Consider the following 17,543-nt stretch of genomic DNA (forward strand, 5'->3'; position numbering starts at 1 on the left):
CCACTCAGAGTGGGAGCCCCAACGGAGACCCACAGTGGACAGCAGAGGCCCCAAGAGAAGCACGTGGGGTGGGTGGGGTGGGATGGGGGGGCGTGGGCCTGGGCCCAGCCCGCCTCTGGGGAGAGCTGCTCCTGCAAGTGTTGGCTGTGCCATGCCCAGCAGTAGGGAGCGGGGCCATCGGGCGGCCAGCCTGCCCAGCTTCTCTACAGGCAGGTTCCAGGATGGAGCCCTGGGCCCCGTCTGTCCTGGAGGCTCCCCAGGACCCTGCCCTTTCACTCCGGCAGCCATGGGACCAGGGCCTGTCTCCTGGAGGCCTCTGGAGCAGTGAGGGATGAACGCACACTAGGCTGTGGGACCCTCCGGGGCGGGCCCCTCACCCACCCACCTGGCGAGGGCATCGGGCCTGTGCTCAGCTGTCCCAGCACCGCCCACTGAGGCCACAGAGGAACAGCAATGGTCCAGCAGCCCACGTTCCTCCCCTCCCCCCGCCCAGCAGGGGCTCTAAGCCACTCTCATATCAAGTCTCCTGGGGAAAGGTATTTAATGCGGACAATACCAGCTGGGCCTGCCTCTGCCAGGCTAACCCCAAACAGAAGGATCCAAACCCAAGGACAGGCTCCTGCCAGCCGTGACCATGCACCAGGCTCCTGGTGCCATCCCTGCCGTCAGTCATGAGCCCCAAGCCAAGCTGACCCCCACCCCCGGCGGCATCATCTCCGCCTCCGGCTCTCGCTGGTGCCTGGCTGCAGGAGCCAGGGCATGACTTCAGGAATGTCCCACGCAGCCCTGGCAGCAGTCACGGGCAGGACCAGGGCCAGCTGCACCCAGTGCTGGGAGCCCAGCTCCTCAGAGGGGCCTCCAAGGCCGTGCTGGCGACTGTGGCAGCACTGCGGAGCCCTGGCTTGTCCTCCGGGGTCACACGTGACCCTGTGTCACACGTAGTCCAGGATCTCGGTCTCCATCTCATTCTCACTCCCATCCGACGGCTTGAAGTCCTCCTCCTCCTCCTCCTCGTCCTCCCCAGACTCGCCTGTCAGCTGCTCTTTCCTTCCATCTCCGTCAGTCTTGGCCGGGCTGGAGAAGAGGGCTGGGGCAGGAGACGGTGTGTCTCAAAGCAGCTCCTGCCCCAGGCCGGGCCCCTGGCCCCCAGAACCCCAGAACAGGGCTCCGAGGACTCCGAGGGCTCTGAGGACTGTGCCTGGGCTCCAGTAGGAGCTGCTGTGGAGTGTGGGTGCCGGGACCTGGCACGCAGGCACGTCGGGGACCGTGGAGCTGCGTGCTGTGCACACCTCTTCCCCAGAGGGGCCCGTGACTCCCAGGAGCGCCCATTCTGAGTGGTTTATGGGGAGGGCCCACAGCCTGGGTGAGGTGTTCGAGGGGCTGTGTCCCAAACAAGGCTAAGCAGCTCTGCTCCGTCAGCTCCATGGGGCAGGGCAGGCTCTGGGACACCCCCTCCCCCACCCCCGCCCCAAGCCTGGGAGAAGCCCTCTGGGAGGGGCCTCTTGCTTACTCTACCCCCCCACCCCCAGCCTCAGCCCAGCAGGTGCTCACTCCCCTATTCAGAGGCCCAGCTGCCAGGGCTCCCCCTGCCTCCGCCCCCCCGCCCCCCCTCCCCCCGGGCAAGCCCTGCAGGGTGACAGGACCTGACCCACTGCCCGTCTCCCAGGAGGACAGACGCCCGCGCGTGCACACACACACACACAGCGGGAAGGCGTGAGGTGGAGGCAGGTATGAAGCGGTACCCATGACGGCAGCGGGCAGCCCAGGGCTGGCTCCTGGGCCGGTGCTGGCTCACAGGCCTCCCTCCCCCGGCGCTCACCAGGCCTCCGGGCACGGATGATCTGCCGGATCATGAGGGACATGGCGTTGCGCAGGTCGTCGCTGGTCTTGGGGAGGCACCACCCGTCCCGCTCGGTGCAGGTCTCCTCGGCCCCATCGTTGCGGTGAATGATCTTCTGCAACCTGGGGGGGCCAGGGGGGATGGGGGGCGCATGGAGTTCCAGGCGGCTCCCGGCTAACAGGCCGGTGCGCAGCGTGGCCGAGAGGCTGTGCTTGGAAAAGCAGCGCTGAGCGCCAAGGGGCGAAGTGGAATGAGAACATGCAGGACCGCTGGGCCCTGGGCTGTGCTCCCCGACCCTCAAGGCACCGAGCGGGGGTGCCCACCCCAAGGGCCGGGTGAGTGCGTGTCCAACCGCCCGCAGCTGCCCCCCGGTGCCCCTCCCCAATACCTAAGCATCACTATGAACAACCAGATTGGAGGTTTCTGGGGTTCTAGTCGGTTCTGAAGGACTGAGCCATGTCACGAGCCCACACGTGGGCAGTGGAGGCCCGCACCCTGCCTGGGAGACAGGTGTGGCCCATGTGACCCGGACAGGGGCTCTCCAGGCAGCACCCGAGTCACTGAGAGGGAGGCTGATGGGAATGAATCTGCGCAGGGAGCTCTGTGTCCCGGCAGGTTCGCAGCCCGACCCCTTCCCACGGCCCCACCCAGGCTTCGCGGCCCTCAAGGACGTACTCTTCCACGTTCAGGTCGCATAGCTGGTAGAACATCTGTCGGTACGGCGGCAAGGCGCCCTCCCGGAAGATGTAAACCGAGTCCTGGGGAAGAGGGGAGACACGGGCCACATCAGCGGGAGCCTTCCCCTGGGGCGGGCAGTGCTGGAGACCCCACCCTGGGCCACAGGAGTTAGCTGGTCCCTGCACCCAGGTGGGGCAGACAGGCCGAAGCCAGAGCAGGTATGCAGAAAAGCCGCTCCGATGCCCCGGAGGTTCTGGGAGGGGGACCCTGGAGCCGAGAGCCTCCTGCCCAGCTGGGGCTGGGCTCTGCCGTGCTTGCTGCAGCCTGCCCTCCCCGGGCTCCAGGCACCCACCTTGAGCTTGTACTTGTTGGAGGCCGATTTCCGCATGCCAGCTGCCCCGGATGGGCCCAGGCCCTGCTTCAGATCTTGCATGGTGACAAGCTGGTTGGCTGCTAGGGACAACAGCAGTGCTTAGGAATTCAGGGGTGCTACCCAGCCCCCTCCCCGGGGATTGCTGGAAGCATCCCCCACCCCCCCGCAATCCAGAGGCCACCGTCCTCAGCATCGGTGGAGTCCCATCACCCCAATTCGCAGAGCGAGCCGAGGCACTTACACGCCTTTTTGACGGTGATGGGGAGGCTGTAGTTGTAGGTGCTGCGCTTGGCCTTCACGGGCATCTCGTTGGAGGTGTACCCTGAGGTGAGGGGGGTGTCAGGTGCGGGTGGGCAGAGCCTCTCTGGCACAGGGCACTGGCCTGGCGCGACCGGCCACCAGGGCTCCCTGGGGACAGCTCCCGAGACAGCCCGGGTGGAGCCACGGCGTTCCCGTGCGGGCCAGAGCTGGGGCCCTGGCGCGGTCCTCACTGCGGACACCGCTGGACGCCCGGCCTGCCCCCCGGGACCCACAGTAACGGGACTAACGAGTGAACGAGTGGCCGTGGCTCAGTAACGAGGGTCAGCGTGGAGCCAGGCCCGAGCGCGCACCCTCACGTCCCCCTCGCTTCAGCCCTCGCCGGGTGGCCTGCGCCCCGCCACGCGGCCGCGGGCCGATTACCAGAGCGCGTGGGACAGGAAGACGGGAGGGAGAGAGATGTTGGTCATTTTTACCCGATTTCATTCCACAACGGATTCGGAAATCAAGGACTTGGTAGATCTTGGCTTCCGGGTGTCTTCGGGGGTCATACCCGAATCGAATCCACAGGCTTCTCCAGGGACCTGTTATCTGGAGGAGAGAAGGTGGGAGTGGGGAGGGGCCCAGGCCGGGCCCCGGCTCCGCAAATGCACAGGCCAGGTGCCTGCCTGGAGTGGGGGCAGCGACGGGGGGGTCACTCTCAAGAGTTGCAGACGTGGCTCTGCAGCCCCCAGCTCTGCCACCTGTGGCTGTCCCCTCGGACAGGTCACGTGATCTCCCAAGCCTCAGCCTTCCTGTCAGGTGGGGTGAGACGAGGCCTGGAGCCTGGGCCACGTGCCGGCCACAGTCAGTGCTCGGCAAATGCGTCCCTGTCCTGAGGGAAAGCCCACGCGCAAGACAGACGGCGACTCTGTAAGTCAGCACCCTGCATGGGGCCCTCGGCACGCACGGTCCCTTCCCCCAGCACCTCTGGAGCCCAGTAATGACACCCCATCTCCATGCACCTGGACTGAGTCCAAGGGGGATCTCCCCACTGAGCCCCACTCAACCCAGGGACGAGCTGGGGCCGGAGGCACTGTGGTCAGGGGCCGGGCTCTGCAGGCAGACGGGCGGGGCCAGTGGCGCTGCCACTCGCTGGCTGTGAACCGGCCCCTCAGTCAGCGCTCCGCGCCCGGCTCCTCCTCGCGGAGAGCAGGGGACCGGCTGCCACCCGGGGAGGCTGAGGTGCCCACCAGCACTCGGCCAGTCACTTCACGGTGTAGAATCCCTTTGCGTAAAGTTATGAAATTGCTCTTTAATCCTGAAATCACCCCAGGGGGCTGAGCGTGCTCTTGCAGAGCTCTGACGGCCTTTGGTGGGGGAGGGGGTGGGACAGGGCCACTGCTCTGGCTCTGAGGTCACCTTGGGGACCAGCACGGCCCTGGTGGGAACCAAGGTGGCGGCTGGGCAGACACTCACCATGTAATAGGCCATGAAGGGCAGCAGGACCTTGAGCTTGTCAGGGTGGACGCTCATCTTGGCTCTGACGGCGTTGCGTGACCAGATGGGACGGATGTCAAACAGCTGGGGGGGGGGGGGGCGGCAAGGCAGAGGCTGAGATGAGCACAGCAGCCCGCCCGCCGGCGACTCCACAGCGTGGTCCGGCCCTGGAGGACCCTTCCCCAAAGGAGTCGGTGGAGGGCGGGGCTGAGCCAGCAGGGACCAGCCTCCAGGGCCCGGGACACATCCCTCATCCCTCCGCCCAGAAGCAGGCTGCACACCCAGCTCGTGCCACGTGTGGCTGCAGGGCCAGGGTCCCGAAAGGACGAGGGACACAGCCTCTGTCCTTATGTAGCTCACAGGGCAGATGACCGAAGGAGCCGGAGCTCCGAACCCCGAGTTGGCACATCATGAAGGCCGAAGAGATGGCCTGGCCCAGGAGGACTAAAGGCCAGTGGGCTCAGCATGGCGGCCGGGCAGGAAGGGCCCTGAGCCAGGCAGGATTGGGCCGTGTCCAGAGGACAATGAGGAGCCTCGGACAGTGCCCTCTGCCCCTCCTCCCTCCCTTCCCCCCCCTTGATTGCTAAACACAGCATGGTGCCCAGTCTCTTTAAGAAGCACTCCGTCCCCCACGGACAGTGAACTGCAACCAGGGGCGCGCCTCCGCCGGCAGGGAGGTGGCTTCACCGAGGACCTGCTGTCCACACCTGCAGGACACCAGGAGCAGAGCCCAGCCGCATCCTCTCAGAACCGCAGCCAGAGGGCGGGGCGAAGGTGTCCGCCCAGGGCAGGCCCGGCCTCCGACTGGCACGCGGCAGGCTGCGCGCACGCACCTGGCACGCGGCAAACCCACTAATGGAGGAGAGTTTCCGGGAACCGGAGCTCCACACGAAGTCCCATCTGAACAATGCACCGCTTGTTTGCCTCCCAAAGGGACCCATCAGAGAATTCTAAGTGTTTCAACCTTGCCAGTCGGGCGTACACTGGCATGGCTTTCAGACGTGACATCTAGAAGTGAGAACATGCCGTGTGCTAACGAACCAGTTAAAGAAGTGGGCACAGCCGACCGCAGAGTGAGGAGAGCCCCGCTGGGTCTCCAGGCGGCCGGAGCGGCGCTCACCTTCCTCAGCTCCTCCTCCACCTTGCGGTCCATGGGGTTGGTGCAGAGCCTGGTCCACGTCTGCACTGCAGCCTCCAGCGGCTGCTCGGGCACCTCATCCCCCTCGAAGTTGACAAAGATGGCGTTGTGGAGGCGTCGGGCCCTGCTCAGGCCGATCAGATTCTCGCCTGAGATGGGGGGGTTGTTGTAGCCTTCCCTGGGGGCAGAAAGGGCCATGAGAACCAGGCACAGGCCCGGCCAGACCAGGCAGGGAGCGCGCCAGGCCCGAGACGCCGGTGGCCTGTGTCTGTGCGCTTTTCCCTGGAATCTGGGTCAGGGAGAGGGTCTTAGCGCCCGAGACCCGTCTGTCCTCAGGCTGAGCACCGAGGAGAGGGCAGCGACCAGAGGCAGCTCGGAGAGGCTGGGCCTGCAGCTCTGAGCTGGGCCAGGCCAAAAGGTCCCAGCGGCTGAGTGTGGGGGAGGCTCCTGTCCCGAGGTGGTGGCCTCAGACTCATGCAAGCACCCACCTGCCAGTCAAAACTAGGAACCCAAAGGCCCTCAGGCCGGGATGGGGACGGAGCTGCCGCGCAGCCGCACCGGCCCGATGGGCCCGCTGTCAGACCTCAGCTCCGGTTCACTCACTCGGCCCTCCAACCCCCTGCGAGGAGGCAGCACCCTCCTGTGCAGTCAGAGCCCAGGGTGAGGGGCCCGCCCAGAGGCCGCACGGTGCCGAGCGCCCAGCGGAAATGGCTGACAGCATCCAGGTGGAGAAACAATGTGTCACCGAGTGCCACGCCGCAGAGGCAAAAGCAAGGGTCCTGCCACCAGCCACAGAGCACAGAACACACTCAGGCCAGTGGTCCCAGGTGCCCAGTGCCGCCTCTGTGAGGCGGGAGCCAGAGCGTCCGACCTGCACTAAAGCAGGGGACAGTGTGAGGAGCCCCCCACGAGCCCACCCCCAGCTCCAACAGCTACCGTCACATGGTGGTTTCCTCTCCTCGGCACCACCCCAAACTCACCGAATTATTCAGAGCACCTTCCACCTACGCCCTGCATATCACACTTTATTCAGGTGATTATTACCTTTTCAAGTGGTTTCCTTTAACTTTCAGTGAGTACGTGCCACCTGCTTATTTATGGAGAACAATGGCTTTCACACTGGGAAACAAAACTGTAATCACATGATCACATCTGTGCCTTTTTCAAAAACCATGACTCCAGTAAAACCATCCTGCCAGAGCGTCAGTGTCCTGGGTCAGACACCCCGCTGGGCTCACTGCAGGGACAGGGCTCCCGCACCCACTCAGCCTCCGGGAGGAGGACCCGCCAGGCCAGCCCCCCTCCTCGTGTTCCCGGCCCGGCAAGGCCAGCAGAGCAGAACAATCGATGGCAGCGCTGGGAGAAAAGGCAGGTGCTTTCCATGTGCTGGGAATCCATGAACAGTGGTGAGGGCAGAGGGCCTGTGGGTCTGAGGGCAGCTGGCCCTCCTCCCTGGGACGCTGTGGGGACGCCGGGGCTCAGAGGACCTGACCGGGCCGGCTGTGGCCAACAATTAATCTGTAAATGCTCTCATAACCGTATCTTTGAACTCTTAGGTGAGAGGAACTGGGATAAACACCTACAGGTGGGAGCGCTTGGCAAACAGGAAGAGAACATCTAAAATCATAATAGATTTTGCCAAACTGCTCACCAAAAAAGCTGACCTCATTTTGGGGTGAACCCTTAGTAGGAGGGTGTGCATTTTTGTACCTCAGGGTGCACACTTCTGGGGTTGGGTCTTCAAGTCCAAAGTGACATCCCAATTCACTCTCCCTGGTGTGGGGGCAGCTCTGAGCACCGCCTCCGGGGGTGGGGGTGGGGCGGCAGGGCCAGGGCTGGCTCTTCGCAGGGAGCCCAGCACCAGCTGCTCTCCCTGGAGGCACTAATCCATGGGCTTGAGCACAGCTGGCAGAGGGAGGTGACCCTCAGCTACCAAGTCAGCAGGCACTAAAGTCCTCCAACTTTTGGACGTTTAACATGCTAGGAACAATCCTTTGAGTATCACCACCTTTGGGCCATGTTTCAAACTATCTTTTTCCATTTGTTTCTCTGTTTTTCCTAATCTTGCTCCCCCAAAGTTTCATCCACTGGGTTGATAAATACTTGCAGAGGCCTCTCTTGGGCCAGGCTGTCCTAGACACCAAGGTTACAACGGAGGGCAGGAGAGGCCAAATCGCTACCTCCACTGCTGGAAGCCACCCATTGTCTACACTATCAGGAAAGTGCAAACAAGGAATCTAGAAGGCTGTTGGACCTTGAGCTCTGGAAAGGGCCAAAGCTATGCACCGATAGTTGAGTCGAGACAATGCTGGCTCAAGCAATTTCCTGACCTAATCGTCTCAAAGTAAATCTTTACTAATATTTACTGATCTTTAAGATAGTCTGTCTGCTACCGGAATTGCGTAAGGGCAATATGTGTATCTAAAATTAAATAAAAGGTTGGCAGGGCCTGGGCACCAGTGAAGCCCTTCCACTTGAGGTGGGCTCTCCGCCTGGCCCCCCGTTTCCAAATTCATATTTCTTGTCTAGTCTCATCATTTGCGTGCGGTCCTCCTCCAGGTCCTGAACCCAAGCCACACAGGACATGGATATCACAACTTCCACACTCCACAGAGCTTACACTGAAATTGAGGCATTTGAGAAATGTTTGTCCTTCTGTGTGTAATTAGAAAAAGTAACGCATGCAAACACACAGACAGTGTGCAATGCGCAACGCCTGGGGGTCAGAAGTCAGGGGCCCCGGGGCTGCCATGTGCCCTGGACCAGCCCCCATTTGCAGAAACAAGCACAGCGCTTCTCTGAGAGATGCTACATCACTGGCCGGGAGGTGGCCACATTATTCTCCAATTGGGTGTTTCAAACTCACGGGTTTTTATTTTTTTAATACCATTCTGTCTTGGCTGCTACACGAAGGAAACCCCACTCCTTCCTGTCACTGTATGGCTGGCTGGACTTCAATATAAAGCCATGGCCCACCCAGACCTGCCTTGCCCATAGTCCCTGGGGTCTCCCCGACCTGCCGGTTGTCAAATGAAAGCATTCATTTCGTTTATACGGACGCAGCACTCTCACGGGGCCTTTTGGGGCGCGCATGGCGGCGGGGCGGGACAGGGGGATGTCTGTGCTACGGACCATGATGCACATCACCTGGCGTTTCTAACGCTCAGCGCCAGGGAAACCACCTGAGTGAAGAGATACCGTCCCTGTGCTCAGGAGCCGTGTTCTCGCGAGCAGACACAGACCATGCACACGGTAAGCAAGAGCACAGCCACCACGAGAGCCAGCGATGGCTCCGGGAGATGCACACAGCTGGAGTGGACTGGGCTGGTTTCAGAGGTGCGGGTGGCACAGGGGGACGGGCACAGCAAGGATGAAAGATAAAGACGGCCAGGAGGTCACGGGCAGGGATGGGGACAGGGAGGCCAGCAGGGGATGGAAGGTGCTGGCTCAGAGGGGACGCCCATAGGTGGAACCTGACTACATGTTGTCATTACTGGTGACAGCAAGGTCCGGGGGGGTGGCAATGACCTGGGACTAAACCCAACGGCCACTTCTCAACTGGCACCAAGCCCCAGAGCCAGGGTCTCTGTCCTGTCAGGGCCCTCCAGCTCACAAGCACCCGGCCACCGCTCACCCAGGGCCTTCTCTGTACCTGGCCCTGTGCGGAAACTTCCTGCGCATCCGGCTCTGACCCTGACGCTGCGGGGCGGGCTCACCGGTGCTGTGTCTCTGGGCGGTAGAAGTAGTCCGCTGGGGTGTCCAGCCGGGAGAAGATGGGCGGGGGGATGCAGAGCGGCAGCTCCTGGTGGAAGAAGTCCTCCTTCTCGGGCCTGACCATGAGCACCTTGTCGTACATGGACTTGTGCACGCCACCCACTTCTGTGTGCACAGCCAAGTACTGGAAGTCCGACATTCCTGGAAAGAGAGGAGATAGGTGGCCGGCACCGCAGCCAGGGACCACTCTCCTGGCTGACCTGCCCAGGAAGGGGCAGTGCCACGCACCAACGCCCAGGCCTTCTTGGGGAGGTGCCGAGCCGGCCGAGTGGCGGAGGCTGCCAGGCCTGGGTGGCAGGAGCTGAAACCACACGCTTCCGAAATGCTCCCACGCACTGGGCTCCGTGCACCCCCGTCACGTGGATAAACGGCATTTGGGGTGGGGGTGGTTACGTGCTGTGAGAATGAAGTCTGGGTCAGCGCTTCTCACGAAGCAAGGTGCCCGTGACTCCCGGGGTCTTGCTAAATGCAGGATCTGGGATGGTGCATTTCTAACAAGCTCCCAGGTGAGGCAGGCGTGCACCTGACTGGCGAGGTGCTGGCTCGCTTAGAGATGGGAACGGAAATCACGGGCAAGCTTGTCCGCGCAAAAACAGCACAACGTTCCAGAGCGGCTGACAGTCAGAATGCCCAACCCCTGGGTCCCAGGTCCAGGTCCTGCTTCAGTTTCCTTTCTCTTCTTTCCACCCCTCCAGCCTCCTCAATCACTACTCTCTTCAGAGTCTGAGAACCGCAGCTGCAACTAGAGGTTTCTCAGTGCCCCCATGTGGTGGGCCGGCCCGTAACAGGCACCATCTCCCTGGATCTTCACAAAGGGCTTCAGGAACTCAGGGCCCCAGTGTCTGGACAAGGAGACTGAGGCGGAGGGAAGCCCAGTGACCTGCACAAAAACCCTGCGGAGCCCAGGAAGGCACAACGCCGAAGTCCGCAGCCGTCTCATTCCCCCTCCCCGCCTTCCTCCCTCCTCACTGGGGCTCCGAGGGTGGCAGACTTGAGTGAGGACTCCCCGGGAAGGCGGAGCAGGTTCCCCAACACGGGAGGGGGGCGGAGGGGCTGAGAACTGCAGGCCTGTGGCCAGTCTTACGTGGCCCACACAGTAACTCTGAAAGCTAGGGCACCGCTCATGGACCTCCGGGTTCTCTCAGGAGCCTCCCAAGGTCTGCAGGGAGCCGCTGCCGGAGGGAAGAGGCCCTCACCTCCCGCCCCGCAGGCCTGGGCATTCCTGGCTCCCTTCACTTGTGTGGCTGACGCGCAGGCTCCTGCAGGCAGTGGGGACACTGCCCTGAGAGACCCGAGTTCGGTGAGAGTGCACCTGCAGTTACCTTGGAATCTGTAAATGGTGGGGACGATGCCAAGGATATCCACGTCAAAGGTGACCTGGGGGCGGGCCTCGGGCCCCGGCAGCCCCTCCTGCCGCTTCGTCTTCCTCCTGACCCGGAGCAGCAGGCTGCTGGTACTGAAGCGGTTGGCGCACACGGGGTGGCAGTAGGGGTCCTTGGGCCGGAAGTAGAGCTCCAGCCTCTTGGTGGGGTCTCCGTAGATCTGTGCCGAGGCCAAGGGAGACCGATGAAGCCGTGGCCAGCTAAGTGGCCGGCAGGGGGCGGTACCTCTCTCAGCAGGAGCCTGCCTGGTATGACCCAGGTGACAGAGAAAGGGCCAGGAGCTCATGTTTCGTTCAGAGCTCTTAGTTCCCCAAAGGCTCACTTGCAAACCCGAGCATCGCAGTTGTTATGTGGCAGAGGAAATGGGGGGCGGGGGTGCCTCTTCCTTCTCGGCGGCTGCCAGCTGAGCTGGGGTTCAGCGAGGGCCTCGACAGCGACATTTCAAGGCCTGGCGCGTGTAAAGCACTCACACAGAGCCTGGCACAAGGGGAGAACTCCTCCCAGCCCCGCTAGTTCCTGGGCGGCCTTGAACTGCCTCGCTTTCCTTGCAAAGTGCTCCTTGCAAAGCGCGGGCATTGCCCGCCCGGCAGGGTGCCAATGAGGACAGAAAGCCTGGTACAGAAGAGTGACTGTTACTACTTCAACTCTAACCACTGAGCCCTTCGTCCCGCACCCCGCAGGGAGGTCAGCGGATTAGGCTCTTAATCCTCGGGAGCCTCCGTGTTCCACTCCTGCGGGGCTGCGGCTCATCTGAATGTGGGGTGCAAAGGACACCCCGTTCCCCTCTGATCTCCCCGACAGTCCTTTCCCTCTGCTTCCAGGGAACAACGATCTGTTCCCCGCGGCCTCCCTAGCACAGCCCGCCCACGGTCCGCACCAGCGCCAGCCCAGGGCTCCGTTGCCAAGGAAACCACGCTATTCCCCCGGGTGACCCCGCCCCTCCGGCCGCGGTCCCACGGCTCCGTCCCTCCCCCGCGGTCCCGGGGACTCCCCCTTCCGCACCCGAGAAACGCCTTCTTCGCCGCCCAGGGTGGACAGCATCTTGGACACGTCGCGCACCACGCCCGGGTACTCCACGCACACCATGCGCTGCCCGCGCCGCAGCTCCACGGGGATGGCGACCCCCGGCCCCTCGTCGGCTGCCATCCCTGCGGGTCTGGCCCAACCCCCGCGGTCCGTGCCTCCACGTGCGCCCAGAGGCTTCGCTTCGATGGTTCCGCGAAGGATTCGTTCCGGCCTCCCTCACCGCTCGCGTCTCTCTAAATCCCTGGGCTCCCAGGCCTCGGGGAGCAAAGGTCCGAGGGAAGGCCCCGCGGTTTCGCGGTAAACTACCACTCGGTGCTCGCCATTGTGTTTTTAAAAAGTAAGGGGTTTGCCCGAGGGGCGGGGCAAGGGCCTTTCTCTTGCACGTACCCACGGCGGGCCCAGAAGCTGATAGGTCACCGCCCAGCTCGCTCTCGACCTTAGCCAATGAGAATCCAAAGACCGAGCCGAGCTCTTAGCCAATGAGCAGTCCGGCGGAAACCTGGTTCCACCCCTTCTGCCCGCTGCCTAGTTCTAGCCACTAAGGAATCAGGACTAGGCCGAGTCCCCGCCCCTTCCTCGGTTCCACCCTATGACAGCTCGGGGCCGGCCGAGACGTTCTTCCGGCGGAGCGGTTCCCTGGGGGCCGGACCCCCACTCCCGGCCCCGCTGTTCCAGGACTGGTTTCTAGCTGTGCGAGCAGCCGGGAAGTGGGTGGGAGGTGGGGTCGATCCGGAAACGGCGGGCGCGGGGGAATTGGGCTCTGTTTTGTTTGTTTTCTTTACTTTTTTTGGTTTCGTTTACCCACCCACCCCCGTTTATTTTTTTATTTAGAGGGAATTGCGCTTTGCTTGTTTGGCCTCCCAAACAGTTATTAAGCGCCGACTGTGTGCGGGGTTCTAGCAGAACCTAACAGAAGCATCATGCAATCAGCTGGGGGGGGGGGGGGGGGCGGGAGGACCCTAGGACCATTCCAGGAAGTTGTGGGTGAGAAAGGGGTTCAACGGAAAGTAACCTCAGGGGGTGATCTGATCATAAATGTCTAAATGGGCAGGTCACGGTGGTATTCACTCCCCAGGCATATAGCTTCCTTAGTAAAAGGTTTATCTTTGCCTTAAGTCCTTTCCATGGTTTTTGTGCACCTGGGTTAATAACACCTTTGGAAAGTAGGTGCGAGCACCTTCAGAGAGCACATTATCTCGTTAATTATCCTGTAATCCGACCCTGCTTACTTCCTCTCACATTCACCCCTTAATTCCAAATGCATAGAAGAAACTGCATGTTGGTGATGGGGAGAAAAAACAACGACCTGCAAACCTGTTACCCTCCAGAACATTTGAGATCTTGCTTCCTGGCAACTGTCATTTTGGCTCAAATTTTATAAAAACTCTTACAGCCCGGCTGGCATAGCTCAGTGGTTGAGCATCGACCTATGAACCAACCAGGAAGTGACGGGGCACATGCCCAGGTTGCGGGCTCAATCCCCAGTGGGGGGCGTGCAGGAGGCAGCCGGTCAATGATTCTCTCTCATCATGGATGTTTCTCTCTCTCCCTTCCTCTCTGAAATATATATATCTTACAACGAGCAAGTGTCAGAAAAGAAAACTCTAGGGAGCAAAGCTGGGGCAGGTGGATCACCGCAGGTGGCCGGACCTGTGTATCTACAGCCCAGATCACGCACAGAACATGCGTTGCCGGTACCTCAGAAGCCTGCTCCCTTTACTACCAGGCTTCCTTTTATGGTGTCGGAAGAAATCTAGCTCAAGTTCATGAAAATACCTTCCCCTGGGAGCTTTATCGCTTTAGCTCCTCCTGTTTGTTCATTGTTATGGTGGGATCGGTTTTACAGAGTTTCCTCCGTGCTAACTGAAAGGGCCCCTCATGTCTGTACCGCCGGAAACTGGCCCCTTCTCATTTCCCCTCCCCTCCTCCCTCCCCATCCCCCTCAGGTGAAAATGTTTCCAACAGCCGCTGGGATTCCTTTTTCAATGGTTTAGACGTATTTAGAAATCTATTGGTTCATGTCCAGAAATTGGGGGATTTTACAATTGTCTTCCTGTCGTTGACTCTGGCTTAATTCCCCCCATAGTCAGAGAACAGATTCCGTACGGTGCAGGTGCCAGCCCTTCCCTCAAAGCTTCTTAGGGCTGGCCTGGTGGCCCCGTGTGTGTGCGGTCTCGTTAAGTGTTCCAGGTACATCAGGAAACGGTGTGTCTTTCGCAGGGGTCAGGTGCATGTCCTTTCTCCTTTCCGGGGTGTGCGCACCTGTGTGCCTGCTCACTCTGTGGGAAATGTGTTAAAATTTCCCGTGAGGATTGCCTGTTTGCCTGTTTCTCTTCTCAGCTGTGTCAGTTTCGCTTGGTTTGTAATTGAGGTCCGTTGTTATGTACGTAGAAATTTAGAAGTGCTGCCTGTTCCTGGCAAATGGCCCTTTAGTCCTCACAGAATGTTCCTCTTTATTGCTAGGAAAGTCTACACTTGTGTGATTTTTTCATAACGCTACAAGCGATGTGTTTTGGTTAATGGTTTCACAGCGTATGTCTTTTTCCATCGTTTCACTTTCAGCCTTTCTGTGTCCTTGTGTTTTAGGCCTGTCTCTTGTAAGCAGGATGTAGTTGTTTTCTAACCTCCTGTCTAAGACCCTCGGTCTTTGAACTGGAGTATTTAATTGTTCTATATTTAATGTCAGGCCGATATACAGGGTGGGGCAAAAGTAGGTTTACAGTCGTTCAAATGGAAAATAATGCAATAACAATACAAGAATGAAACTGTTTCGTGGCCTCACAGCTGTGAACCCACTTTTGCCCCACCCTGTATTGAAGTTTAAACCTTTCATATTACTCACTGTTCATCTTCTACTCCTCCCATCTCTTGTATTTCCCTCTTCTCCCCTTTCTCTTCCTCTTTTATACCAATTACATTTTATTGTCCTCTTACCGGTTACCCTACAGATTATAGTATGAATCCACCCGTGGTAGCTTAGAGACACTCCCCTCCGTGCCTTCCTTTTTCCCTTGACCATATATCATGGTAATTACTCCGCATCAAGTCGTGCCCGGCTTCCTCATTCTTTGGGACAGACGCGCACTGTTCCACTGCTGGCCGGACCAGGGCTCGCTTATCAGCGTCTGCGAGGGGCGCGCAGGTTGTTTCCAGCCTTCTGCAAACAGGGCGGCCGTGAGTCACTGTCGGGTGTCATTTCACAGCCGGGTCCGGTTCTGGAAGGTTCTGCTGGGTCGTGTGATTTTGTTAGACCGGCACTAACGGTTCCCCCCTTGGGGCCGCACCCGTGTATAATCTGTCCCCGGAGGCGGGCTGCGTCCTGCCGCACCAGCCCTAGACCCGGGAGCGGTTTCTTCCCGACCCGCAGGGCAGCCCCCACCCCCTCCCGGGTATGGGGCTTCACGGTGCGTGAAGGTCTCCACCTGCGCGGGGCTCCGTGGCGCCTCCCCCTCCCCAGACGCCAGGGGGCGCTTCTCTCCCTCAAATGCAAAGCGGATCCCTCCCTCCACATCCTCAGACTCGCGTGGCTCCCCATTGCAGGGGGGACCCCAAACCCTTTAACAGATACTGGGGGTCCTGTTCCCCTACCCCCCAAATCCCTAACCTTGGGGTTCCGCGCCCCCTTCCCCCCAGGCCTCGATGCCTTTGTCCCCATCCTCTTCATCTCGGGGTAACCTCTGAGAAAGGATGTCGCACCCTCTCCCCCTTTGAAGAGGCCCCTCTCCGGGACCCCCTCCTGATTGCTGATGGTGGCGAGGTCTCTTGACCCGTTTTAGGCACCTTTCACCAACAGACAGACGCCCAGTGGGCGATGGCTAATGAATGAACCAAGAACCGCACCGAGCCACAGCGCTTCCGCCCTCCGCAGCCTCCTGCGGCCGCGGCCACCAGGGGGCGCTGTCGCCCTCCCGACCAGGCGGCCCTGAGCCCCTGGACCACGGGGCCGCGGTCTCTGCGTCACAGGGAGCCTTGGGACCCCGAGACACGGGATGAATGACCAGGAAGAAGTGAAGAAGGTGGGGAGGAGGGGAGGGGGGCACTGGGGAAGGTAAAGAGCGAGGGGAGGTGAAGAGGGAGAGAAGGGGGCTGCCATCCTGGACACTGGGACCCGCGCCTCTGGCCCGTCCTTCCGCCCGACCGGACCCCTTGCTGGCTCGCAGGCTGCTCAGCATGACCCTGATTCTGCGGGCAGGGTTTACCTGCGGATTAACCAGCCTTGGGGGCGGGTTCTTCTAAGCTCAGTCCAACCCTGGACAAGGCCGGTCCGGCTGTAAGTGGGAAGGGAGGTACTGGGCGGAGGCGCGTTGGCCGGGCCTCCCAGCGGCCCAGGGGAGCTGCGAGCTGGGCCTCAGATGGAGCCCGGTGCTGCCCTGCAGGTGCAGCTCCGAGTGGAGTCCCTGGGGAAGCAGTTCTCAAACGGGTCCTCAGCCCACACGGCTGCGCTTCCGAACTGTGCACAGTCCTGGCCAGAGGGTTAGGAAGGCCCCCCGCCCCCCCCCTCCCCGCCACCCCCCCCCCCGCCTCCCCTTCCCTCCCCCCGCATCTGCCCTGGGGGTGGGCAGCGGGCAGGCCCATCCGTTTGTCTGCTGTCCATCTGTCCATCCATCCATCACTCCACCCCCACCCATTGTGGAGTGTGTATTTGCTGGGTGCTGGGGAAGGCGTTCCGACAGTGCTCGCAGCTGCGTAAAGACAATGTGGCCAGCGCCACAGGGGCCACTGCGGCTGCGGGAGTCTGCAGCAAGGGGAGGCCTCCTGGCAGGGGCATGTGGGCTGAAAGCAGGAGGAGAAATGAGGGACCCCCTTCCGCGGGGGGAACAGCACTCGGGAGACGGGCAGGCAGGGCCGTCTGGAAGGAAAGGAGGCGGCGGGGATGCCGCTGCAGCTGCCTGTGGGCGCTCAGTCCTGGGTGCCCCACGCAGCCCTGGGGCTCCCTCCTGCTCCAGCCCCGAGTGGGCTCCACATTGTGGGCCTCGGTCGAGGGGCATTTCCCACCCTCTCTCCCCGGGGCGGGAGCTGTCTGGGCTGGGCTCTGGCTCTCAGGCCTTTGTTCAGGGAACATCTAGGTCACATGGAGCCACCAGATGTTTTGTTCGTGGCGCTAAAATATAAAAATGGCTACTTTAACCATTTGTTGTTGTTAATCCTCACCAGAGGATATTTTTCCAGTTTTATTTTATTTTAATTTTTAAGGTAGCGTTAAAGGGAGGAAGGGAGGGAGAGAAAAACATCCATGTGAGAGAGACACATTGATTGGTTGCCTCCCGAATGCACCCCGACTGGGGCAGGGGATGGAACTGCAATCCAGATGCATCGACCAGGATCGAACCTGCAAGCCGTTGGTCTGCAGGCTGACCCTCTAACCATTGAGCCAACCGGCCAGGGCTACTTTAACCATTTTTAAGTGTACGATTCGGTGGCATTAAAAGTACACGCACACTGTTGTGCAGCCACCCCCGCCCCCCCATCCAATCACAGAACTCTCCATCTTGCCGAACTGAAACTCTACCTGTTAAACAGTAACTTTCCACTCCCCTCCCGCAGCTCCGGCAACCACCCTTCTGCTTTCTGTCTCTATAAACGTGCCTGTTCCGG

General features: G+C 60.8%; 1 protein-coding gene across 4 annotated transcripts; it reads right to left on the reverse strand.

The window, feature by feature from the left end:
* Positions 1–522: 522 nt before the first annotated feature.
* GTF3C5 (general transcription factor IIIC subunit 5) lies at positions 523–12,293 on the reverse strand. 4 transcript variants are annotated; one of them, XM_036329239.1, is made up of 11 exons: positions 11,925–12,293; positions 10,863–11,082; positions 9,483–9,681; positions 5,749–5,944; positions 4,608–4,712; positions 3,626–3,740; positions 3,133–3,213; positions 2,871–2,968; positions 2,516–2,598; positions 1,820–1,962; positions 523–1,087 (listed from the first exon to the last, which is right to left on the reverse strand). In XM_036329239.1, the coding sequence occupies exons 1-11, from the start codon at positions 12,066–12,068 to the stop codon at positions 933–935; spliced, it is 1,539 nt and encodes a 512-aa protein (XP_036185132.1). In that variant the 5' UTR covers positions 12,069–12,293; the 3' UTR covers positions 523–932. The 4 variants fall into 4 exon arrangements, with proteins under 4 accessions (XP_036185132.1, XP_036185131.1, XP_036185133.1 ...); XM_036329238.1 differs by having other exon boundaries at positions 2,871–2,971; XM_036329240.1 differs by having other exon boundaries at positions 2,871–2,971; positions 10,863–11,534; positions 11,925–12,042.
* Positions 12,294–17,543: the final 5,250 nt, after the last annotated feature.

Source organism: Myotis myotis, unplaced genomic scaffold, assembly GCF_014108235.1.
Source record: "Myotis myotis isolate mMyoMyo1 unplaced genomic scaffold, mMyoMyo1.p scaffold_m19_p_12, whole genome shotgun sequence".
Classification (NCBI taxonomy): Eukaryota; Metazoa; Chordata; class Mammalia; order Chiroptera; family Vespertilionidae; genus Myotis; species Myotis myotis.